Genomic DNA, 26,184 nt, shown 5'->3' with positions numbered 1-26,184 from the left:
AGATTAGGGTGCTGCTAAATTTCAGAGGACCACAAAGCCAATAAAAGCCAAACAGGGGCCTAAGTCTGCAGTGGTTGAACTCCATGGTCCCATAGACTAACTTCCATTTTATTAATGCCTACAAGACAGAGATTAAATGACAACCAAGACTGCAGATGGAACAGATGCAACCACACATCAGGCATCCTGATCCTAGGATAATACATAAGAACTCAACAACAAGAAGGCAGAGGGTAGAAAAAAGGTGGTGGCGGAAAATCGTGAATTGAACCAAAAGTGAGTGAGCTTGAGACAAGAAGTGACCACGTTACCTTCTACTGGCAAGGTTAGATTTTCTGCTACCAATCAAAAAAGACCAGAAAGTTGACTTATATTTAGTGGCAAACAAATGTGAGTTGCCTTTTTACACACTTAAATCTGTAACTTACTACCTTGCCTTCTCAATCGTATATATTTTAAAACGAAAGCTAATACATACAAAATATATGCTTTTTCACGAACACATAACAATCCACATTCAAATAATCAAGTAGTAACCAACAGAGAGGAGAAAAGATTGTTCCACGACTACTAGATCTCCAGCATTTAGTACAAGGCTTGACATTAAATATGGGTATTTTTGAATAAGTAATTAAAGAATAAATTAATCATCGCCAATACACATCTGGATAATAATAATAAATGCTAACATTGATCACTGGATTGGTACTAAACTGTTGCCTATACTACTCATTTAATCCTCATATATTTATATGGTAAGTATTACTGTTTTTGTTATTTAACAGAGTAGGAAGTTGTAGACGATAGGAGTTAAATGATCTGCTCAAAGTCCCAAAGCTGGTAAGTAGCATATCTGGGATTTAAAAGTGCAAAATCTCAAACACTGTAATGTTGAATCTTAATTTAAAAAGTTGATTTTGAATAATTTAAACAGTTTTGGAAAGTCCACCCTACCATTTACTTTTATTTGCCATTTTGTTTTTATTTTAGTGCCCTCACTCAGCATCATAGCACATTAGATCTGGGGAAGGAGGACTTTATAGATCACCTGGTTCAGTCCATGGAATTGACTTATTCAAGGGCACATTGGAAACTCGTACAGTTGACCTTGAACACCCTCACCCGCAGTCAAAACCCTGTGTATAACTTTTGTCTCCCTCAACACTCAAGTTTGTCCCTCGGTATCTGAAGAGGGATTGGTTCCAGGACCCCCTGTGGATACCAAACTCCATGGGTGCTCAAGTCCTTTACATAAAATGGTGTAGATCAATGCATACAGGAGGCCCATAGCATCCACATATTCCCAACCTCAGACTGAAAACAGTACAGGTATTTATTGAAAAAAAAATCCGCATCTAAGTGGACTCACACAATTCAAACCCATGTTGTTCAAGAATCAACTGTAGCTCTTCCTTTAGGGAAAACAAAAACAAAAACAAAAGAACACTCTTGATCTCTTCTCTTCCCTTCAGTTTGTTATTTATTTTCCTCACCCATTTTAATAATTGTTAAATGAGTTGAAAAGGTGATTACAAGGGATTAGAAACACGAGATCAGTCAATGAAGGTTGAAGCTAAAATTGGTAAAGCAAACCTATTTGCATAAATATAGTATTATAAACAATATCTAAAGCTACGTTTTTAAAGAGCTTGCTGCTAAATGTATCCATTGTAAAGAAATTCTTTAAAATGGCATGAATACTACTATCTCAGACCTCTAAGCTATTTTATTGTAAAGCTATTTTAAAGATCTATTTTATGTATAATATTCTATTTTAATGTTCTGGGCAAACTTGCACAATACCCAAAATATATCAAAATATCAATTGTTTGAAACAATAAATAGACCTTCCAAATACTATTCACATGTTGTTAGTCTTTTCTATTCTGTGATTCAAAATGAGCTTTTATTGTTGACTTTTCAATCAGCTTACTGAAAAGACATGGGTAGACAAACAGATATACTCAAAACTGATGATTTAATGGAATGTATATAAGGAGAAATTACATCTTTAAAATGTTGAATGGTTTCCACAACCATCCCTTCTTTAAAACTATTAGACACCAAGGTACATCGACAAATGGGTCTAATAGTTTCTCTGACATGGTCATCACAGAAGAATTGGTAATGCACTCTCCTATTTTGTTAGACATGCACTTCAAGTGACATTTAGTGCCCATAAAATGGTCTGATAACTTACAATTGGGATAAAACTAAAGTAATATATTACATACTTGGTAAAAATGTTTCTTTGAAACTCATTTTCACATTATTATACGATCTCACTGCATCATCCTTCCTCTTTTTTTTCTGTCTAATCGTCCCATTGCCTTTTCCTTAGGCTCTTTAAACTGTTCTCGCAGCTAGTTTTTGTTTCAAGATCCAAGTACTATTTGTGTATGTGGTCAGTCACTTCTTGGTCTGGAGCAATAAATGTGCCACTGGGCCAAGGATGAGGGTACAAAGGGGGCAACCTGAGAGTGGGTCACATAACGCCAAGGATGTCATTTCATTCTGCACCTCTAACTCTACTTGCTGACATGATTTTTTAAGCACCTTTATGTTCTTTCCCTTTCTCCAAAAGGCTAAACTATCAATCACCTTCCCAAGTTCCAGAGTTTAAATCAGCGCAACATTCAAAAGCCCATACTCCTGTGCTCCTAAGTGGGAGAAATCTTAAACATAAAAAGCATTTCCCAGTGCCTTAGCTTTGGCTATTCCTTTTGAGGTATGCATTAGGATACTTTGATGACTCCTAAAACTTGAATAATTAATCAAGACATGGATGTGATCAAACAGTTTGAAAGTAATTGGCCAATCTGCTCCTTTTATCTTCTGCAGACAGAATTATTTAAGGAAATACAATACTTACTTAAGAGAGGCTTTCTGAAAATTCAGAAGACAGTCTTTTCTCTTGTTTTATTTTCTTCATATTTGGTTATACTCATTTCTCTTTTATTCTTTTACTTCTTTGCCTTCTCTTCCTTAATCTCCTTCTTTTTAATAATTAAATGATTCCATTTCAACAATTAAAATGAAATATGGGTTGTAGATGATGAAATAAATTGCTCAAATACTTAAGGAAGCCAGATGATCTCAGTGAAACGGTATAGCTAAAGGAATTTTAAAGTTTTATTTTGAATGGGGTACCTATATTTTTAAATGAAGGCGTAGACTTTTGCACAGAATGTTTATTAAGATACTGAGACCCTAAAGCAGTTGATAGAATTTCAAAACTGTCAACAGTATTCCCCTCTCAAAGGAAAATCCCCAAAAGCTGTTTAATAAGGACAAGGTTTAATAGGACAAGAAGCATCATGCTTTGTATCCTTCAACATTAGTTGTTTTTATAAAGTTTTAGGCCCCAGAATTGAAATGTGTCTTGAGGCCACAACCTAGTGGGCAAGAGATGTCATTTTCTGAACTACAAACCATAAGAATAATGAATACTTCTAACTATATGTCCACTGACATTAAAAACATGCTCAATACTTTTAGCTGTCCTAACTCTGGCCTACTCAAGATAAATACCTAGAGCTCCTAACTTAAATTCTAAGCTCAGTCCACAATAGAAGCAAGGCAATTGCATGAATGTCATAGTGTTCTTTCAGATCCATTTATTATCATGAGTTGCTATGGGTTGTATTGTGTCCTTCCCAAATTCATATGCTGAAGTCCTAATTCCCAGAACTTCGGAATGTGACCTGACTGGGAAGTAGGATTGTCACCCATGTAATTAATTAAGATGAGGTCCCAGTGGAGCTGAGTGGGCCCCTAATCCAGCATGATTGCTGTGCTTGTAAAATGGGGAAATTTGGACACAGAGACACATGGGGAGAATGCCACGTGAAGGTGAATGCAGAGATCAGGATAACGCAGCGGAAGCCAGGGAACAACAGAGATTGCCAGCAAACGCACACAAGCTAGAAGAGAGGCGTAGAGAGGTTGAGCCCTCCCTCAGTAGGAATCAACCCTGCCACCTTGATCTGAGACTTCCAGTCCCCAGGCTGTGAGACAATAAATTTTTGTTGTTTGAGCCACACCATTTGTGGTACTTTGTTATGACAGTTCTAGCAAACTAATAGTTATTTGGGAAGAAGATATATAAATTCTGATGTGATATTTACAATGCATGGCGCGCATACTTATTTGTTATTATGAGGAGATAAAGTTTTTACTCATCCAATAATTTTATTTGAATTGTCAATTCAAAATTTTTAGGATCACTTTAGAATCACATTTATGTACTCCTTTTGGAGAGGAAACTACCCGATGAATAATTTACATCTGGGTCAAAATCACATCAAATTTTAGGAGTCTATCAAAATAGTGATAAGAACCTACAATGTAGCTTCAAAAACTGATTAAAGTACTGTTGGTAGCTATTTCAACTTGTGCCACATAATTTGTATCTGAGATAACTGCAGGAGTAGATCCAGCTTTTATGAGGCCCGAATCTTACACAACTTTAGGTTCTCTAAGAAAAAAAAAAAAAAGACAAGATCACAAGTCAAAAAAATTAGATTCATATTGAATGGGCCCATGTAAGTGACAGGCCCTGAAGCTTCGTTTTCATTAACTTCACCTGAAATTTACCTCTGGCCATAAGACAGTGACAGTACAGACCAGGGATAATACAATCAGTCTCACAGGAATGAAGTGATGCTTATATCAACACAATTTTGCTAGACGATAACCATGAAGTAAATATAAGTTGAAACACAAGGGAAAATGCTGCAAATGTGCTAGACAGATCAGTCTGGCCTAATTTCATGTCAGCGTTTCTCCACAAGCAATTATACTGTATAGGCAATGAGTAAGATTGTGTCAATGAGAAATCAAATCCATTAGCTGGCCAGTTTGGCAACCTAATACAAATAGTAACTCAAAGCAGCGATTGAAGTATGAGCCGATTGATTGATTAGAAATTTTCCATATTCCTGTGGTGTACCCCATAGACACAGCTTCATATACTAACATCTCCATTCTGTTACATTCCTTCCCCGCTGTACAATATTGAGTACCAAGCCTTTTAGAGTCAGCTCAAGAACCTATGCTATTTCATGTGTTTATACCTCTGTCCATTCTGGTTTGTCTATTTGGTTGTATCTCTCTTTGTCTTCCCAGTAAATGTCTACATACTTTTCTGTGTCCCATATGGTTTAGTCCCAGACCTTAACCCTTTTGCCACAATGGTTGGATAGATCCGAATATTTCCATCCACTGATTGCGGATGGAAACTTCCAGAAAGGAAGTTGAGGAAAGCAGATGTACATTTTTCTATATTTTTGTGTTTTTCACAAATGAATAAAAACAGGAAATTTTTATACATAAAAATAATGTCATTTATATCTAAAGCAGCTCAAATTGTTATTATTAAATGCATAAAACACGCAAAATAGCAACTTTTTGTTTTCTTGTCTATTTCTGACACATTTTGAAAAAAAAAAAAAAACAAAAGCAGTGAAAAAGTTAAAATAATGTGTTGAGGATTTATTACTTTACATTACTCTACATTACTCCAGGATAGTTATGTTCTTGAACCCATAAGTGTGATACATAGTCTAAGAAGAGCCATACTTTTAAAAGTCTCCACGTTTCTCTCCTGTTTACTTCCCTCACGTACAAGAGCCACCCCTGTTCAATATTCCTTCTAAAGTATCTACAAACTTCTCCCCCCATCCTGGTTCACTCATACATTCCCCTTCTGCCTTCTCTTGGCTTGTATAATCAAAGAAGTGATCAGCCAAAGGCAAACCTTTCTAGGAGAGCAGTGGAGGGAAAGAAAATAAGAAAACCACCTTTAGCTCCAGGTGGAAGGGAAAGTCTGGGGATATGCTATGTTAATGTGCTCCTTCTTTTTTCAAAACTGAAATACTCTAGGAGACTCCAGGGAAACCAACCTCATGACCCACTGCAACGTCCTTCACTATTAATTGATTACTCCCTCTACCTTTTTATTTTTATGACCTCTGTACCTTTAACATGTTTATTTTACTTATGATACTATATTGAATTTTTAAAGTCTATTTCTGCCAAAAAATGTGAACTTTTCAATCAAGGGCTCTATAGTCTCAGTGCACAGTAATGTGTCTAAGGTAGCATTTGCAAGTAAGTGAAATATCTTTACAGGTTATTACAACTGTGCCTATTCCTTTGGGTCATGTTTCTTTAGAATCTACATGATAATTGGAAATGTGGTGCTAACTTTTAGAATGACTGGCATATAGTAGTTGCTCAATAAATGATTATTGATTGAAAGACTGAATTTATGAGATGTGAGCTTGTGAATAATTAGCCTTTACAACTCATTGGAGAGTTCTGCATATAGAGTGTACCTGATACAGATTTCTAAGTTAATTATATAATTAAGTAGTCAAATTCAGGCCAGATTTAGTTTTGGCAAATTTAATGTTCCACATAGAAAATGACTTAACATTCCTTCACTTTTTTCCCCCAAAATAGGAAGGATATTTAGACCTCTCTCTCTCATGTAGTATATCGCAATTTGTCATAGAGCATCCCAAACAAATTAAAATACTGACATCACTGCAGGTAATTGCCAATTTTCTACCATGTGTTACTTCACATTTGACAGCTCTATTCCTTGGATGCTGCCAAATAAAGACTATGAAGACTAGAGCCAATAGTGAGATTAGATTGTATGGGAAACATGAATTAGACTCAAGAACTGGGAGGGTGCTGAGATGGTTTGGAAAGGACCGGTACAGTCCAATATACTTGGGGGCTACCACCTTTGGCAAAGGGGTTCCTACTCATTTTTGTTAACATCTCCCACCTCCACTTTTGTTTCACACCCTTCCAAATACACATATGGATATAACAGGACTAACAGAAAACTGTGTATGTTTGAATTGTGAATTGAAGTCCCATGACAGCATCTTATCAGCATCAACACACAAAGATTGACAAATTTGTATATCCTGTAAAACCTCCAGCCAGAAAGCAGACTCAAACTTGCACTGATTATACTTAAACACTGAAAACATGCTGAAACATTAAACACACTAAAATTAGCTAGTTAGTATATAACCAATCATATCAAAGAAATAAACAACAAAAACACCAGAGAACCTATTACAGAAGGTAATTCTTTACCTTAGAGTACAAGCTTTCATGGCCTGATAGTATTTTATCCTACTACGATGGCTCATAATATCCCTTTGCCCTTCTCCCACCTGGCTGGAGGCTCTTTGAACTAGATATTATCCAAAGGCTTGGCCTAGGTAGGCACTATGAAAAAAAGGCCTTCCACAGCTTTATGATGACTAATGCACCATGTGAGTCACCCACCAAGAGCTTAAAGTACTGTGAATGTTTACTGTTGCTTCAAAAGGAGTATATGCAGTGTATGTCTTAATAGGAAAAGGAGTATATCTTAACAGGAAAATTAATTCTTGATTTAGTGAATAATACTACACTGGATAGTTTTTTGTAATGTTGAATGATTCTTTAAGTAATCTGAAAGGCTACCTCTGGTCAGTTTCCACATGCCACCTTGAAGCCAGTTCACTGTAGGTGCAATGACACACTATAGTGTTGATAGTAATCTACTCAAACTCTGTATCAGCTGGATTTCCCCAAAGCTCATTAGTTTCTGACAGAGACTGCCAAAATCTCAGTTTCTACATCTGCTCTCTTACGTTTTCAACTCCAAAATTCATCTTTCAATTTCAATGGGAGTAATTTAGGGGATTAAGTTTGGTATATCAATTATTTTTTCCTCTCAGCTAACTTTGAAGGGCTAAAACCATTCTGTCTATGAAAGAATCATGTGCATATAGCAGTATATCTTCCCACCAAGTTTTAGTTCTATTTATGTGGCATAAATGAACCAAATGTTTTTCATTTTCAAAATTCACATATATTTAATATGTACTAATTAATTAGGAGGTCCGTTTCAGAAATAACAGTTTCCATAGTCTCTTTCAGGATAAAAAACAAAAACAAAATCAACAACAACAACAAAAAACTAAACAAGAAAGGGTCTCTTTCTTTTGTTTATATAGCATTCTGCTTATCTATTTTAGTAGATTCTCCTTCAATTTTCCCTGTTGGAAAGGATCAAGGAGCTAAAAACACATTACAATGAATCTTTTCAATCAGTCTGCTCTTTCCTACTTATATAAGGGATAACAGAATATCAAGTTGCCGAAAGCCATGAAGCCTATTTTCTACGTAGAATAATGAATCCTTAGGACAGAGGCTTTGAATGCTTTCTTACAGTAGCTACATGAAATTGATAAAGTTACATGGAAAAATAGATATAGGTTTTATTTAAAATTTTACATTTCCTAATGGTTGTCAAAGTTTTTAAAATAGAAATAAGCTCCCAGAAACTGGTGTACTACATCTCACAAAGTAAAACTGAAAGACTGGTGAATATAATCTTAACACTGTGAAGTCTTCCATGTGGGTGGACGGATCATGATATTGGGCAGTTAGTAGAGTAGGAATATGGGCCGCAGAGATTATGGCCGTCTGGGCATCTCACTCACAGTTCCAATTCCTCTCCAGCTCCTTCTGTTTCCAACAATAGATATTGACAGTTAAAAGAAAGAAAACAGAACACTTAATTGCTATTATAGTTATCAAAATAATCTGACATCACCTGTATTCTTTACAATCCAAATCTTTACAACATTCCAAGAACTGCATTGGAAAGCAAATGTATTTATACATTATTTACAATGTAAAGTTAGGATGCTGAGACTAAAATCTATTTCTTAAAACAAGAAAAGGAAGACAACATTTTCAGACTACTATTTCTATTTAATTTTTAATTGCTAGGACTCAGAAAAAAAGTTAACCGATTTTAAGTATTTTCTGGATTGATCTGACAGCAGAAAATGATTAATGGGCCTATTCTCGGGGATGATTATGCCAGTGAACTTAATGGACCTTCTTGGTATTATGAAATTAATGGCATCAAATAAACTCCCTTTGGGATAGAGCAAAAACCAAGTAGAGAGACACTGAGTTTGAAGTTAGGGAGACGTACTGCTGAGCCCTTGGTCCCAGAACTCATGAATATACATTAGGATTATGGTTTAGAGGAAAGCTACTGTGATGGGAGTTTATTTTTGAAAGTGAACAAATGAGTGTTCAGAATGAAATAACAATTCTATTCTTGAGAATCAACACTGTAGCAAGACAGTCTTTTGCTGCACGTCCTATAGAAATAATTTTCTATAATTTGCTACTAATTAGGAAATAAAGAATACTTGACAATTTGCATAGGCTTTGGAGATATATAAGACTAGTCACATTTCAATGCTAACTAACAATAGCTTTTTCTTACCTGCCATGAATTTTTAATGATTGTATAGATTAATTAAAATCATGTACTGATATGTAAAAATATGAATGATAATTAAAAACTGCTTTCCAGTATAGTTTCGTGTTTCTAGAAGCACGACTATGGTTTGACAGTATGTTATCAAAATCTCTTTATACATGATACTGTTAACTTCATTTTACAATGATTGTAAGAATCTCTTTGATCACATTTTCAGTACCATCAATAGGTATTTAAGATGCATTTTATTAAGATTCAGATTGTGTTCTTATCATGGACACATTTGTTCACATGTACTGCGTAACACTTTAGTGTAGGCACCCAGGTACTACTTACTAGTTTGTACATGGGTGCATACCCATGGGGAAAACCATTTTAATTCTAAATGTGAAAGCTTAAAATTCCATAGTTCAATATTTTCCAATGTATTATTTATTTAATAAATATATGCTATATATGTAATACATACATAATAAATATACGCTATATATAAACATATTAAATATTTATTTAATAAATATATACTAAAACATATTAAATAAACATATAAGCACTATTCTAAATGTTTTGGAAGCATTAACTTATTTAATCTCCATACCAATCCCCTGAGATAGATAATGTTACCCCATTTCACAAATGAGAAATTGAAACACAGAGAAGTTCCCCTCAGTTATTTAACTAGCAAGTGGTTTCACACTTTGGGAGGCTGGCTCCAGAGTCCACAATTTTATTATAATAATGACACTACGTTTCTCAGGATAGCACTAAGTAGCTTATCTTATAGATTTGGCTTCTATAATTCTCTTAGTTGTAGAATGAGTGTTGCAGACTATTTCAGGAGTAACAGTACCACAAAAGACCTCCTTGTAGCTCCTTAAATCACTCTAACTCTTTCTTCGAAACAGGTGCCCATTCAACCTCGGAGATTAGTTAACTGTTTTTTAACTTTATATATGGATCTACCATATCTATCTACCTATCATCTATCTATTTGTATCTGGTTGTAGCAGTATTCTTTGCATTTTTATTCCTATTCCAATACATGAATCTATCTATTCCAACATGTGAACATGCCAAGTTAAAAAAAAAAAAATGCTTGCTACGATTGATGGACATTTGGGTTATTTCCAAATATTTTGGAAAATATGCATACAACAAATAATGTTGATATGAACTATGTTGGCTTTCTAGGGCTATTGTAACAAAGTCCCAAAAAATGAGTGGCTTGAGACAGAAACTTATTATCACACAGTTCTGAAGGCTACCAGAAGGGCCATGCTCCTTCTGAAATCTCCGGAGGAATCCTTCCTTGCCTCTTACTCACTTCTGATAGTTTGTGGGTAATATTTGGCATTCCCTGATTTGTAGATGCATCCTTCCAGTTATATGGTCATCTTCCGCCTGTGTGCATTTACATCATCTTCCTTCTGTGCATGTCTGTCTCTGTGCCCAAATTTCCCCTTCTTATAAGGACACCAGTCATATTGCATTGGTCCCACTCTATGGACGTCACTTTAACTTGATTACATCTGTGAAGACCCTATTTCCAAATAAAGTCACTTTCTGAGGCTCTAGAGGTTAGGAATTCAACTTTTTTTAAGGAGATATAATTCAACCCATAAAAAAAATTCTTGTACATGTCCCATGTCTTTTTATCTACCTATCTAGCTCGTTATATTTGGGGATCATCTTTTCAAATCTATCACAATGCTATATAGAAACATATATTTTTTAAAATGTTGACTTCAGGTCCAGAAATCTTGCTAAATTCACTTATTATTAACCCTTTTGCCGTGACGATCGGATATACCCAAATGAACATATCCTAAATTTTTATACATAAAAAAGATGCCATTTATATACAAAGCAGCTCAAATTGTTATTAAATGCTTAAAACAGTCAAAATATCAACTTTTTGTTTTTAGTGGATTTCTGACACATTTTGGATTTAAAAAGAAACTTAAAATCAATTGATGCAGTAAAAGAGTTAATCTAATAATTTTTCTGTGGATGTTTTTGTCTTGTCTTCATATACTACCATGCCATCATTTTTCTTTTTTTCCTAAACCCTTGATATTTGTTTCTCTTCATTTTATTCATTGATAGATGCTGGATAGTGCAGTGTTGGATAGAAGTGGGTATAATGGTATCCTTACATTATTTCTGTTCTTATGGGATAAGTATTAAGCATTTAATCATTAAGTATAATGTCAGAAATACTTTGTCAGACTGGGAAAAATCTTTCCTATTACTAGTTTAAGAGTTTTATTTTTTTAATTATGAACAAATGTTGAATTTTATCAAATTCCTTTTCTGTATTTATTGAGATGACCATCTCATTTCTTCTTTTATTTTGCTAACATGGTAAAAGTTACATTGATTTAATTTTTGAATCTTGCATCATTGAAATAAACCCAACTAGATGATTATGCATTATTTTATTTATATATCATGGAATTTCACTTACTAATATTTGGGGTAAGACTTTTGTATTTATGTAATGAGAAAAAGTAGTCTGTACTTATTTTTCTTGTCATATCCCTGTCATATTTTTATTAGATTTGATTAAAAAAATTGTATAGTCCACTCTCCAAGTAATTTATATTTATATTGAAATTTATTTATCATAGGCCTATTTTCAATATTACAGTCCTTCAGGTTGTGAAAATCAGTGATTTATAGCATTTTACCGAGATTGACATCATTCCAGAAAGCTATGCTCTTTCACAATTACAGAGCCCTTGAGTTTCCAACTGAATAATTAAGTGGCATCACTATCTGTTTCTTTCTGCCTCCTTACTATGCTTTATATATCTCCTAAGAACGTATCACCAACTAACATATCATATTTGTATTTGTTTGGATGTTTATTAGTTGTCTATTTTCATCCACTGGAATATACACTGCATGAAGTAGGGTCTTTGGTTTACTCCAATGCTTTTTACAGTGTCTGGCACATGCTAAACACTTAATAAATATTTGTTGAATGAATGAATGCATTTATCTCATACTATATACTCTAGCTTATTTATATGAATGTATATTGTATCAAGTTTATAAAGTGTATGCTAAATTAATGTGCCTACTTGATTGCTTTTTTACAGTCATGGAAAACAAATATCTTTGACGAACAAAATACAAATGCTATACAAAATAGCATTTTGAATTAAAGCCAATTTATTAATGTCCTCATTATCTTTACCATGGAATGGGCTTCTGCTCCCATCCTGTACAAGGACACGACCCTGTCAGTCATATGTCATCATGTCAAAACTCTAGATGACAGGACAAAACAAAGAATCACCAGTCAACAGTTTATAAAATGGGTTTTACAAATATGTCTGAATAAGAATTCAAAGAAATAAAGTAGTCTTCTTTTGAGAATCTTAATGTGACATTTTTATTCTTTACTGTTCACTCTACTAAGGAATATGATAACTCAACATGGTTGCTGAGGACTATTTTTGAGTTCTCAGAAGCCTCAATGCCTGCAGGAGGCCCTACATTAAGTAATAAGCCAAGGGAATAACTGGGGTTCTGTACTTTTTGTTACTTTTTGCCAGGAGAACATAGAATAGTTATAGATTAGCTCAGCTACAAATGCATGATATTAATGCAGCCCTGAGTAGTTCAATCAGTTTTGCTCTTTTCCTAGCTAAGCATGCCACCTTTTCCTTTAACTGCCTTCTCATCTCCAGAATGCAAATGTCTCCTATCTTTGTTTGTCATTAGATCAACTAAAAGGTAGGATAAATGAATTTGCTTCCATCCAAAGGTCTACTGCTACCGCATAGTGGTGTCATTTTTTTCATAGAAAGGAAAGTGACAGTAGTTAATAATTATATAAATCAGGTACACAGTTTACTGAGACCAAGTCAATAACTGTTTTTGAAAAAAGCATTTTTAAGATCACTCGGCTTAAAATATTCATAAACAGTATGTATGTTTCTTAATATATGCTGAATATATCCATTCGATTATCAAATTTATGTTTCCTTTTTTGATATCTTAGCACCTTATTTCTTTAAAACACACACACACACACACACACACACACACAAAACTGCGCAGCTCCCTGGACACATCAATGAAACTGGGCCAAAAGTAACACTTCCTTGAAGAATTCATTGAAATAGTTCAGCCTGACTATAAGAGATAGACTTGCATTTATAGGAGGGTGAGGCTTTCTGAAGACAAAACGCTGAGGTGTCATTGGGAGCAATGTGTTTTCTTGCCTTGAAGTGAAACCTGTGACTGACTTAGAAATAGCAGATGATTTCTACAGGCAATGCCATTGAGCTTTCCTTTCACAACGATCCTTGTGAGAAAGGCTCTTGGAGATGGAAAGTAATAACCTTACTGAAGGGAGGGAAAAAGAAATCTAATCATATCTTCATTAAATTGTTCATTTTCCCTTTATGTGATATGAAGTTCCTTTTTATCACTTGGCGTTATTCTATTTGACGGTTCAATCTCAAATACTGGACAAATTTTTAAATAATTAAAAATAATGTATGTTGCTTTTTGGAATTCTTTTTTTTTTTTTTTTTTAAAGATTTTATTGGGGAAGGGGAACAGGACTTTATTGGGGAATACTATGTACTTTCAGGACTTTTTCCCAAGTCAAGTTGTTGTCCTTTCAATCTTAGTTGTGGAGGGTGCCGTTCAGCTTCAAGTTGTTGTCCTTTCAGTCTTAGTTGTGGAGGGCGCAGCTCAGCTCCATGTCCAGCTGCCATTGCTAGTTGCAGGGGGCACAGCCCACCATTCCTTGTGGGAGTCGAACCAGCAACCTTGCGGTCGAGAGGATGCTCTCCAACCAACTGAACCATCCAGGAGCTCAGCGGTAGCTCAGCTCAAGGTGCCGTGTTCAATTTTTAGTTGCAGAGGGCACTGCCGACCATCCCTTGCGGGACTCGAGGAATTGAGCTGGCAACCTTGTGGTTGAGAAGACGCACTCCAACAACCTGAACCATCCAGGAGCTCAGTGGCAGCTCAAGGTGCCCTGTTCAATCTTAGTTGCAGGGGGCGGAGCCCACCATCCCTTGCAGGACTCGAAGAATTGAACTGGTAACCTTGTGGTTGAGAGCCCACTGGCCCATGTGGGAATCAAACCGGCAGCCTTCAGAGTTAGGAGCATGGAGCTCTAACCGCCTGAGCCACCGGGCCGGCCTGGAATTCTTTTAAAAAATAAATTTGAATATACACATCTTTGATTTTGTTATGAACAAATACTTTAAGCCATATCAAAAACACACTCAAACAAGTTCAGTGGACTGTTTTTCATTTTCCTTTTAAATATTTTCCTCTTTCTTAATACTTAAATATTTCTCAGGTACTTTTTTCTTCATATTCCAGAATGGAAAGAAAATCTTAAATTCATACAAAGAAGTAATATAGGGCAGTTGGCAGGTGCCTACAAAATAACAGTGATAATGCCCTATCTGTAAAAACAAGGTATCTATTTTTCTATCTATTTACCTATCCATCTCTCTGTCTATCTAGCTATCTATGTTTAAAAGACCCTCTCTCTCAAGAACCATTTGGATACTTTAAAATAGCATGTTATTTATGTCAACACGTAAAGAATTGAGCAGAATTGACCATGATGCCAATACAAATTTGAAAAATGATCTTGTGATCAATTACGCTGTGAATAATACAGGAATGAAGAGCAGAGTGTTGAGTTTATATTATAACATTGTAACTCCTATTTATTGCTCTTGGCAACTCTTATCTATTGGAGCATCTATTTCCTGCAATGATTATTTGAGTCAATATTTCTATTCATATCCATATCAGAGATATGGATGTTGAGGATATGAAAAATTAGATAACTTAAGGTCACTTAACTAATAATCAGAAAAACTGAATTTCTAATTTAAGATTACTCATAGTCAGTACCCTGTGTTGCTGTATTCTTCTTTATACCAGGTGGATTCTGATTCTATTAAACAGAGGAAGACTGTCCACAATTAACACTCAAAATGCTTTTTTTCTAATTACAGATTGAGTAATTTTTTTCTTCTTAATTGGAAAGTCATGGAACTTTCAGATGGTCAAATAAAATCTGCTGCAGGAAAGAACAACTGACTTCTTACAAGAAAAAAAAAAGCCCACTCTGAATAGCATCAATTTTATTTTTGTCTGAAAAGAAGAATGATTACTTGCATTTTTATTGTCTTTACTTTTAGGTTACTATCTTTAAGAAATAGCTGAAGCAATACAATAAAGGCATTATAAGATTATTCCCCTGGGGGCTGGCCCGGTGGCTCAGGCGGTTAGAGCTCCATGCTCCTAACTCCAAAGGCTGCTGGTTCGATTCCCACATGGGCCAGTGGGCTCTCAACCACAAGGTTGCCGGTTCAACTCCTCGAGTCCCATAAGGGATGGTGGGCTCCGCCCCCTGCAACTAAGATTGAACACGGCACCTTGAGCTGAGCTGCCTAACTGATGGCTCAGTTGGTTGGAGCGCAGGCTCTCAACCATAAGGTTGTCAGTTCAATGCCTTGACTCCCACAAGGGATGGTGGGCAGCGCCCCCTGCAACTAAAATTGAACACGGCACCTTGAGCTGAGCTGCCGCTGAGCTCCTGGATGGCTCAGTTGTTTGAAGTGCGTCCTCTCAACCACAAGGTTGCCAGTTGGACTCCCGCAAGGGATGGTGGGCTGTGCCCCCTGCAACTAGAAAATGGCAACTGGACCTGGAGCTGAGCTGCGCCCTCCACAACTAAGACTGAAAGGACAACAACTTGAAGCTGAATGGCACCCTCCACAACTAAAATCGAAAGGACAACAACTTGACTTGGAAAAAAAGGCCTGGAAGTACACACTGTTCCCCAACAAAGTCCTGTTCCCCTTCCCCAATAAAATCTTTAAAAAAAAAAAAAAAGATTATTCCCCTGATGCTTTGGGTTTTTCAGATCATTATTTTAAATAGAAAGAGATTAAAAAAAAATCACATAGGACTCTTGGTGCCTAGTCATGAAATTCTCATACAAATCATTTAAGTTAACTATGTTTTAGAAAGCCCTTCTCTTTCAGTTTGACTTTTTTTTAGCCCTTCCTCACGTCCTCTGGGTTGGACAGGCCTTGCCACAGACATGAGCTCCAGTTCTAAAATGTCAGGTCTGATCTTACAAATGCTTTCTGTCTCCACAGTAAATTTTCAATGGATTACCATACATCTGTTGTTTTTCACTTCCTAAGGAACTCAAATCAAATGTCTAAATTACTCAGAATTTATTCTCCGTGCTACTGTTACATTTGGTCTTATACTTGCCATTTTCTTATCTTTTCCTGAGTTACCCTTAGAGATCTTCCAAAACTCTAAATTCCAGTTTTACACAATCTTAAAAGCACTGAAATCCATCAATGATGAAATTTTTGTTGGCAGACATTTAAAACATGCTACTACTGCTTACTCATATCAGTACGTGAGGTGGCAGAGTGAATGATTATGAGCGCTGATTTTAGAGTCAAAGTTCCTGGGTGCCAGTCCTTATCCTATGTGATCATAGGATACGTTTATTTTCTGTTACTTGGTGTTTGTGGTGAAAATTACATGAACAATCCATGCAAAATATTTGGAAATGATTAGTATTATTAAGCACTAAATACTACTAGTAATAATACTAGAGGGGTCTGAGTGTATAGACCCATGTACAGAACTTTACACTTCTTTCTAATAAACTTTAAAAGGCATTACATACTACTATGATCCTGATGCTGGTAGGGGTTATGGGGACAAAAGTAAAGTAAAAGGTTCTGATCTTATGGATCTTAGAATTTAGTGAAGGTAATGTGGTCAGGAGGGAACAATGGAGTTCTAGTTTTGCCACAAATAATGTAAGTATAATAGATACCAGGAAAAAAAAAAGTAAATAAACTAGGGCAAGTTATTAGAAAAGATTTTGCAAAGAAGACAGGCTACAAGTTGTACCTTAAGGAAAAGGCTTACAATGTTTTCCATAAGCTTAAGTGGAAATTGAATTTCATTTACAAATAAATCTGCATTTATTTTATTATTAACATGCTCAAAAAACTCTGAGGAAAAGTGTAACAAAGTTATGTGGCATTTGTCCTATTGTTATATTTGAAAGTTTGTTCCCTGAATCGGGTACATCCTTTGATATCCGTTAATGGATTATTAGAAACGGTATGTAGATAGAAAGGGTTTAATTAGTATTGTTTCATTTTTAGTAACCCTATGATGAGATATAGATTACTATGAGAAAAGCTTATAGTGAAGGATTATAGTGAAGGAATGGTGAACATGGAATAGCCAACAGAAGCTAACTGCATTTAAATTATAATTATTCCTATCTTTTCACTGAAGTTAATGATAAAATTACACCAACCTTTGAATGTCAGATGTTTTTCAACTCCTCTCTTCCCTTCAGTGCCTAAATGAAATTTAAGAGGTGTATTAAGACAAAGATGGATACAGTTGCCAATTTTTAGGGAGAAAATAATTTGATTACAGAAAATAGGATTGGATAGATTTTCTCTCTTAATAGAAAAACTTAGGTAGTTCAGAGGGAAAAAACAAAGATCTTGAAAAGGTTTATTATATTCGCCATTTTTTTTCATTAATTTTGAGTCAATAGTAAGCATGGGGAATGGCTAAATCCGTGGCTTTCAAACTTTTTTGCACAGCCCAATTGTGTACTTGATCTGGCTCATACCAGCTCACGAGAGATGATTATTAAATTTTCAGGAATGTTGTGAAACAGTGATGAAGGATGGCCATTCTTAAACATCAAATTATATAATTTAAAATCAAATGCATCATATTAAAAACAAAGGTAAATAAACACTCGAAACATCAATTTCTAATTATGCTCTTGAGCTTATTTACATATACCTTTATGGTTGAAATACTATATAATGGTGTGAACTGTGTATCTTGCCCAACTCCACTTTCAGTGATGTCACACTGATACCGTAGCTTGACATCTGCTAGGGGCAGGAGGAAGGTATATTTATACCATGGAAATTGGCAAACTATAAACCAGAGCAGTTTGCCCCCAGACAGCTAGTTGTTAAGCATTTTCTATTGGAAACTTGTGGCACATACATATTTATACATATAGATACAGATTTGAATCAAAGTTTTACATTGCTTCACTCTATTCCATTCTATTCTCTACCTTAAATCTAATGTGGTTTATAAATCTGGTCACAAATAACTTCCATAATCCCCTGAAAGAATCTCAATCCATAGAATGAAAAATAAACCAATCCAAATAGATAAGACTTTATCTCATTCAAAATATACTCTAAGAAATGATGTTTCACAAATTTAATTGACTAAACATAATGCTTTTGAAAATTTTTCACCATCACATATACTTTATAGACTTTGTATGTGCTTGACTTCATGGCTATATCTGTAATACATTTCACACATTTCCAATTAATCAGTAGCTGTGTGGTTTAAAGGTTTGTCTCCAGCTCTGGATGTAGCCTCTGATTAGTCAAAAAACAAAGTTTCTCAAATTTCAGTGCATAGAGAATCTCCTGAAAGGCTCAATGAAATACAGATTGCTGGAGCGTTCCCTTAGAGTTTTCTAATTCAATTGGCCCAGAATGAGGCCCAGGAAATTACATCTCTATTAAATTCTCAGGTGGTATTGACACTGTTGGTTCAGGCACCATACTTTGAGAACCCTTGAGTTAAGTTACTCAAGGTAACTCCAGGCAACTTGCCGCAGTGGTTCATTTAAGATTCAATCTAGATGGAGAGCTTAAGATAGGGCTATTCCCCAGGCAACAAAGATTTGTTCAAAAAATGGGTGTATGATATATTTCAGACCAAAGACATGTAACACAGGTTTGATGATGGCTCCTGGGAAAGTAGGAGCTTTACTTTATGGGCCAAATTTTCCAAGTCACACTCTCTGCCTTTGATCTACATATACCTGTGAAACAAGGAGTACAGTAGCCATCCTATAGAGCCTGAGGATGAAACCTACACATAGAAGAGGGAGAGCCACAGAAGAAAAGAGAAATGAACTTGATTCCTACACCAGCTCTGAATTGATTCAGTTAATAGAGACCCCCAGAATTCTCAATTGTTTAAGCTGGTTTGAGTTGAGTTTTCTTTTCCTTCTAGTGTAAACAATTGTAACTAATACACCTATGTCTTTGATAAAGCAAAGTATTTACAAAACTCCTAGAAATATATCTGAACCCATTATGTTTTTTACAATAATCTCTATGAACTGAGATTGCTGGGGAGGACCCTTCATAAGTGAATACAAAATGGATACTTTCTCTTGCTGCCATTAAGAAAAAGTATGTACATCACATTCTAATCAGGAATCTGCATTTTGCATTCCAAGAAAAAAACAACACAAAAAGGTTACCCGGAATAATTAAAGTCCCTCAAATAAATGAAAATTTACTCTAACATACTCTAACAAAACAACTTAACCCTGGACTGTTGCAATGCTCATTTCTTAAGATATGTCTTGACATTTGCAGATAAGATATTCATTTGAGGGAAAAAGTATGGTAATTTCCCACAATGAACAGATTGATCATAAATTTGGTAACCTTGGAAATTGGGGTAGGTTTCTATTTTTATTTTTTTGAGATACCTGATGGGCTTATGTTTGACAAGCCAGTCCTTCTGACGTCTATTCCAATAGCTTAGTGAGAAAATGTCTTCTTTCTTTGACAAAATGCTTTAGTCTCTCAATCTTCCTTTCATTTACCTCCATTTTCCAGACCAGGGTTCAGTAAACTGTAGCTCACAGGCCGTATATATACATATATAAAATATAAAATCTTCTCTGAGTCTGTGTCTTGCTTTTTTACTGTCTTAGTATGGCCCTATTTATAATTTTTTAAATTTCTTTATTAGCCCTTTTTGTTTCCTATTTAAGGAATCCTTGCCTATTCCATGGTTAGGAAGAAGTTTTGTATGTTCTCTTCTGAGAGTTTTATTGTTTCAATTATCATATATAGATCTGATATTATCTGCAGTTGATTTATATGTACGGTATTAGCTAGGGGTTAGAGTCATTCTTTTATATACAACTGGCAATTTATTGAAAAGATCATCTTTAATCCACTGCACGGTATGGTCTCTGCCATAAATCACATGATCATATATGTGTTGGTTAGACCTTGTCTTTAAGGGACTGTGACATGCTATACTTTATAATTCTAGAGATATTTATTAGGAGTATAGCATTTAGAGTATTACATCAAGAGTAAAGGACTGAATTCTGCTTCAAGATGATGGAGCAGTGGTGTTTTATTTTGCTCCCCTATCTTGAAGCCCACCAAAATCAACAAATCTAAACAATATAGACATATGTATAATAATAATATATATATATATATATATATATATATATATATATATATATATATATATATATATATATATATATAAAAGAAATAAGGAACTTGCTTTATCCCCAAAATAATATTAGGTATATTTTTTCAAATCTGGTGAAACTTGGATTTAAGTCTGGGAAAATACTAAAAGTTAATCTTGATCCAGTTAGAGTTTTCCCTAAATGTAAGCATCATCATTAGGAAATGTCCAATGTACGAGCACATTTTCTTATAGGTTTTCAATCTAAAGGAATCATGAGACATAGAAAAAATATGAAATGTTCCATACATGGAACCCCACGTGTGAATAAGTTTCAATTTGAAAACATTGAACTTATGTACATGAAATTCTTGTGAATGGAGTTAGTAAGTTGAAATAAAGGCTTTATGTTTTGAAATATGTTCTCCAAGGGGAGAGTTCTCTGACTTGCTGCTCAGTATTTGGTCTTAGGTCAGAAATGCACAGCCTTCAGGTACCTGTGTGTGCCTTGGGATTCTTTGGAGTTGGTGAGGCCTAAATGTTGCCAGAAAAGTGGCAGGCATTCAATACATGTATGTTAAATTGATTATTTTTAGCACAGTAAAGATTAACACTTATTAACCCTGATTTTTCTCATATGAAAACCTGGTATTACAGTAACAACTGCCATCTTACTTCAGAGGGATATTCTGAGTAGCAAATGAAGTAACAATGGGACTTTTATTACTGTAAATCTTATTCAAAGGGGTTATTATTTCTAACATTGCTTTTCTCTCTCAGCATATTCAGTTTTCTAGGAGAACAAGGTTGACACATAAATAAGCAGATGCTATTACGAGAGGCACAAGTCCAAACCACATCTCTCCTGCTGTATCAATTATATTTGAGAAATTGGTCTCTGAATTTTTTAAAGCATTTTTCTTTCCATATAGCTCTCTAGATATTTTTTTCTTTTCTGAAATGATATTGACTTTAGGTCTTCCAGGGCCAGCAGATAATGGAGTCGAAGGACATTGGGGAGGGCTGGGATGCAAGTGGCTATCTGTGATGGTTAATTTCATGTGTCAACTTGACTGGGTCATGAAGAGCCCTGATATTGGGCTAAACATCATTTCTGGGTGTGTCTGTGAAGGTATTTCCAGATGACATTAATATTTGAATCACTGGACTGTGTAAAGCAGATTGTCTTCCTTGATATGGGTGGGCATCATCCAATCCATTGAAAGCATGAATAGAACAAAAAGGTAGAAGAAGGGAGAATTCACTCTCTCAGCCTGACTGCTTGAGCTGTTCCATCAGTCCTCTTCTGCTCTCTGACTAGGACTTACACCATCTATATCCCTGGTTCTTAGGTCTTTGGACTTGGACTGAATTACACCACTAGCTTTCCTGGATCTTCAGCTTGCAGACAGGATATTGTGGGATTTTTAGCCTCCATAATCATCACATGAGCCAATTTTATCTATATATCTATATATCTATATCTATATCTATCTCTCTCTATATATATATACACACCACACACACACACACACACACACACAAAGTATATATACAATGCCTGCCACTTTCCAGGCAATGTTTAGGCCTCATGCACTCCAAGGATCCATACACTTAAGTTTTGTTGATTTTCGTGGGCTTCAAGATAGAGGAGCAAAATAATAATGCCATTGTTCCATCATATATATATATATATACTATTGTTTCTGTTCTCTGGAGAAACCTGATTAATACACAATCCATTCCAAGATAAAATGCTATATGTTACGGCTTATCCAGAAGGTCAGTCCAGATATCCGTAGCCACACTAACATTCCACTTGCTGATTTCTGGGTCTGTGGTTTACACACACAGACACACAGACACACAAAATGTTCTTTTTATTACTATATCTGATAACTGTGGTTTATCTGCAGTTGTGTGTTGAGAATACACAAATATGACATAGACATTATATATTAATAAAATTCAGGGCACAGATACAAAAATCATATAATTTCGATAAGTCTTTGGTGTGGATAAATTAAACTCTAGCCATGCAAGGTTCTAGTCTAGACAACTTTTTAAAAATCTATAATCTGTATGCCAAACAAGTAGTAGCTGAAGCTTATTTAAAGTCAAGGTAAATTACAGCCGTTATTTCAACTGATATATCAGTTCTATCACTCTGACAGAGAGGAGAATTCAATTAGTCTGATAAAATTTCACAAAGAAATCCTGATTACTACCTTCTTCCTTTTACATGTTTTCAAAATGATATCTTGTCCAAATTTCCACTGAATTTAATGATAGTAAAAGTGTATTCCCCAAAAAAGAATAATTCTTGGTCAACCATTCTCTCACTTAAAATAGAAATTCTGTTAAACACTTAATTGTCACTTCCCTAGTTTTCAAGTTTAAGTGCCTTTATAAGAAAGTGCCTTTGTACATATCATTTCAATTTTATGTAAGCACTTTTTCCTAAATGACAAAAAAAAAATAAAAATGTAACATTGTTCTATGACCCTGAATCAAAATATCTCTACTTAATTTCATTTCAGCTTTGTCTTCAAATATTTCAGCTCTTGCGCTACATTTGTGAAAATTAGCAAAATATACACACGGCATTTCACATGTTCATCTAATTGATACTGACTTAGGAAATATAAAGTCAGGAGGGCTGCCCAACAATTTGAAAATAAGGCTTACTCTCTAAGAAAGAAACTTAAAAAGTGCGAAATAAAACAAGAAATACTAGAATATATAAAGAAAATCCACCCTAAGACATAAACAATGAAATCAACCATGGAGGAGATGCTGGGACATCCACTTTCAGTTAAGAGGGCTAAGGATCTGAAAACAGGTAATTAAGGCAAACATGAACAAGTAAGTAATGCGAAAGTATTTGTGTGAAATCGTTTTGACAAATACAGGAAAATAACAGAGGTGGGATAGTCTGTATTAGTGTAGAAAATAGGAGCACAGAATGCAAGGCTATATTGATTGGAGAAGGGTCCTAAAGGGTCTACCTGAACACCTGCCTCCCTGCCGAGTGGAACCTCTGGTGATGGTGTACATCTCAGGCTTGATTAACACAGCCACTCAGGTTATCTAACACCTTCCCTTGTGATTCTATATCCCCCAATCAAACCACTAATTTCATATTGGCTCCCTATGCAGGTATCTCTTCAGGAAAGAGAATGTGCTGATCAACTAACATTGGTATTTGATCTGCATGGCATTATAATTGTCAGTGTAAAATCAGTGATCCTCAATGTGGCTGCATATTAGAATTACCTGGGAAATTTGAACAACTACTGATGTTAAATCGGAATTCCTTGGAATGTGGTCTAAACCCTGAAGTAAGTGATTCTCATGACACTCAGGATTAAGAATCAGTGCCATAATTAAACTGGCAATTTGGCTTATATATCAGGCTCTTGTCTCTTTAGTTGTCGTGTGTCATCTTCTCAGGATCAAATGCTATGTGAATTGGCAAAATTGTGATTTTGGATTTGCAAAGTTGAAGACCTGTCTCTAGAGGTTTTGCTTCTCGATGTATGGTTTTCTGAACAAGCAGTATTGGCATTATCTGGAAGCTTCTTAGAAACTCAGACTCTTAGGGCAGTCCTAACATCCACTGATTCAACACATGTATTTTAACAAGATATTTAGTTGATTATTTTCCCATTAAAGTTTGAGAAGCACTGTGCTTTCATGTTTCTCAAAATACAATTCTTACACCTGTATACCTGAATGATGCTACAAATGCAAATTCCTGGGCCCCACCCACACTGAACACAATGACTATGCAGCTAGGCAGCTTACTCCTGTGATTACTTTCTCACTTCTGTCTCTTTCATCATCAATAAATATTTCAAATAATTCTGAGAGACACAGATAATGTAATCATGAATTGTTTACAAAATGTGAATTATTTTAAAATTAATCATCTATCCCAAAAATATTAGAAGAGTGGTAATCTCTCTTTGATGAATCTATGCTGTTATTTAGCCACTTAGAAACCAGCATGGCAATAAAAACAGTAACTAAACAGAAACAGGAAAAAAATTTTGAAAAATGCGTTTTACAATCAAAGTGTTTGTCATTGAGTTATGGTTTTTCACATAGCTGGTGGAGGTCCTATTTAGAAGAAAATAAACCATGTAGCATTCAGATGGAATTGGCCATTCTACAACAGCATTCTGAATAATGTATGAGGGATCCAGGCAACATTAATTTGAATGAAAGAATATTCTGAATAACTTTCACTTTTTAATTCACATCAAAATTGAAAACAATATTACTGCTAAATCATTCATTCATTTTTGCTTACATTCTGAAGGTTGCATGGCTGAGAGTATCTCCCAGGAAAAGGATAAAGTGCTTTAGAAATGAAATTATCCAGTGCACATTCATTTTTCTTTCTTCTTTGGTGGTTAACAAGTCCCTACATGCTGATGTACTCACAGAGCAAAAGGATAAAAGATCCTTCCATCATTTAGGGGAGAAGTTAAAGGTGGAAAACACCTAGTCATCAATAAGAGTCCATGTTCCTGACCCAGTAAGTGCTTCAGAAAGGAAGAGCTTCAATTAGAGAATGGTTCCCTCAAATACAATTGCTTGATAACAGAATAATTATGTTTAGGATGCCATGTCATGACCTTTTTTCCAGTAGAGTTCCCACTTTATGGGGGATGTCTGTAATATTGTTTGCTTTAATGAATGACAAGATACAGATATGAGGAAGAGTCACTGCCATTATTTGCTAGTAGTATCAAAAGAAGGATGATTCTCTCCACCTCATAAACTCTGGCAACCTCCTTTGCTTGAGTGGGATGAGAGCATATAACTGAACATTTCTCTCCGAATTCAGGAAGCAAAGACAAAGCAGCTGATAGTCTTCCTAAGTATTTCTGCTTCAGAATGTGTTACCTTGGCAGATTTTCAATGTATCTGTCCAGTAAAAAGTTAAGGAATGTGAGCTAGAGAAGCTGTAAATAGCAAAATATGCGACTTCAATTCTTTACAGGTAATTTAGAGAACTGGGTGTCAGAGTCACAGTTACCTCAATGATTATTTTGTAACTATTACAAGACACCTTACATTAAGAAAAAAAAAATGTATGGGCCTTTCAAGGATCAGATATCTAAACCCAATAATCTGGGTCATTAAAACCAGTAGGGAATCTGACTATACTTGTTCTTTCCAAACCCCACTGAAATGTTAAAATGGAAATATAAGTTAGAATTAATCCAGTATTGTAATGGTGGTTAACAGGAAAGGGTGCCATCAAATCAAATCTCGATGAATTTCCAGAAGATAATATAAGTATGATATAAGATTAGTGGGAAAACCATGCAAAATTTAAGAACTCACAATATTATAAAAACAGAACATCCAAAAGTGAGCTTTCTCAGAAGGCCCTGTTAACAAACATAAGACTTGAAAGAGCAGAAACTGAGTGTAAGGCTGAAGTCAGTGAGCTCATCAATAAAAAGCCTGTACAAACCTATTGAATTCCTCTGCTCTCAGAATTGCTGGCTCTGTAGTTTGAT

The 26,184-nt window shown here is 35.2% G+C and overlaps 1 protein-coding gene across 11 annotated transcripts in view; it reads right to left on the bottom strand.

The window, feature by feature from the left end:
- The window catches only part of B3GALT1 (beta-1,3-galactosyltransferase 1), a 524,367-nt gene that overhangs the window by 350,652 nt on the left and 147,531 nt on the right, over nt 1-26,184 (bottom strand). For all 11 annotated transcript variants that reach the window (XM_088793707.1, XM_088793710.1, XM_088793711.1 and 8 more), the window contains exon 2: nt 17,676-17,720. Coding sequence is in view for 1 of the 11 variants with exons in the window: in XM_074337512.2 (XP_074193613.1) it covers nt 17,676-17,720 (45 nt within the window). In the remaining 10 variants the exon portion in view is untranslated. The remainder of the gene's footprint in view (nt 1-17,675; nt 17,721-26,184) is intronic.

Source organism: Rhinolophus sinicus, chromosome 17 (genome assembly GCF_057876585.1).
Source record: "Rhinolophus sinicus isolate RSI-liver-muscle chromosome 17, RSI-T2T, whole genome shotgun sequence".
Lineage (NCBI taxonomy): Eukaryota > Metazoa > Chordata > Mammalia > Chiroptera > Rhinolophidae > Rhinolophus > Rhinolophus sinicus.
Note: the sequence above shows the minus strand (reverse complement) of the source record. Positions and strands in the feature narration are given on the sequence as shown.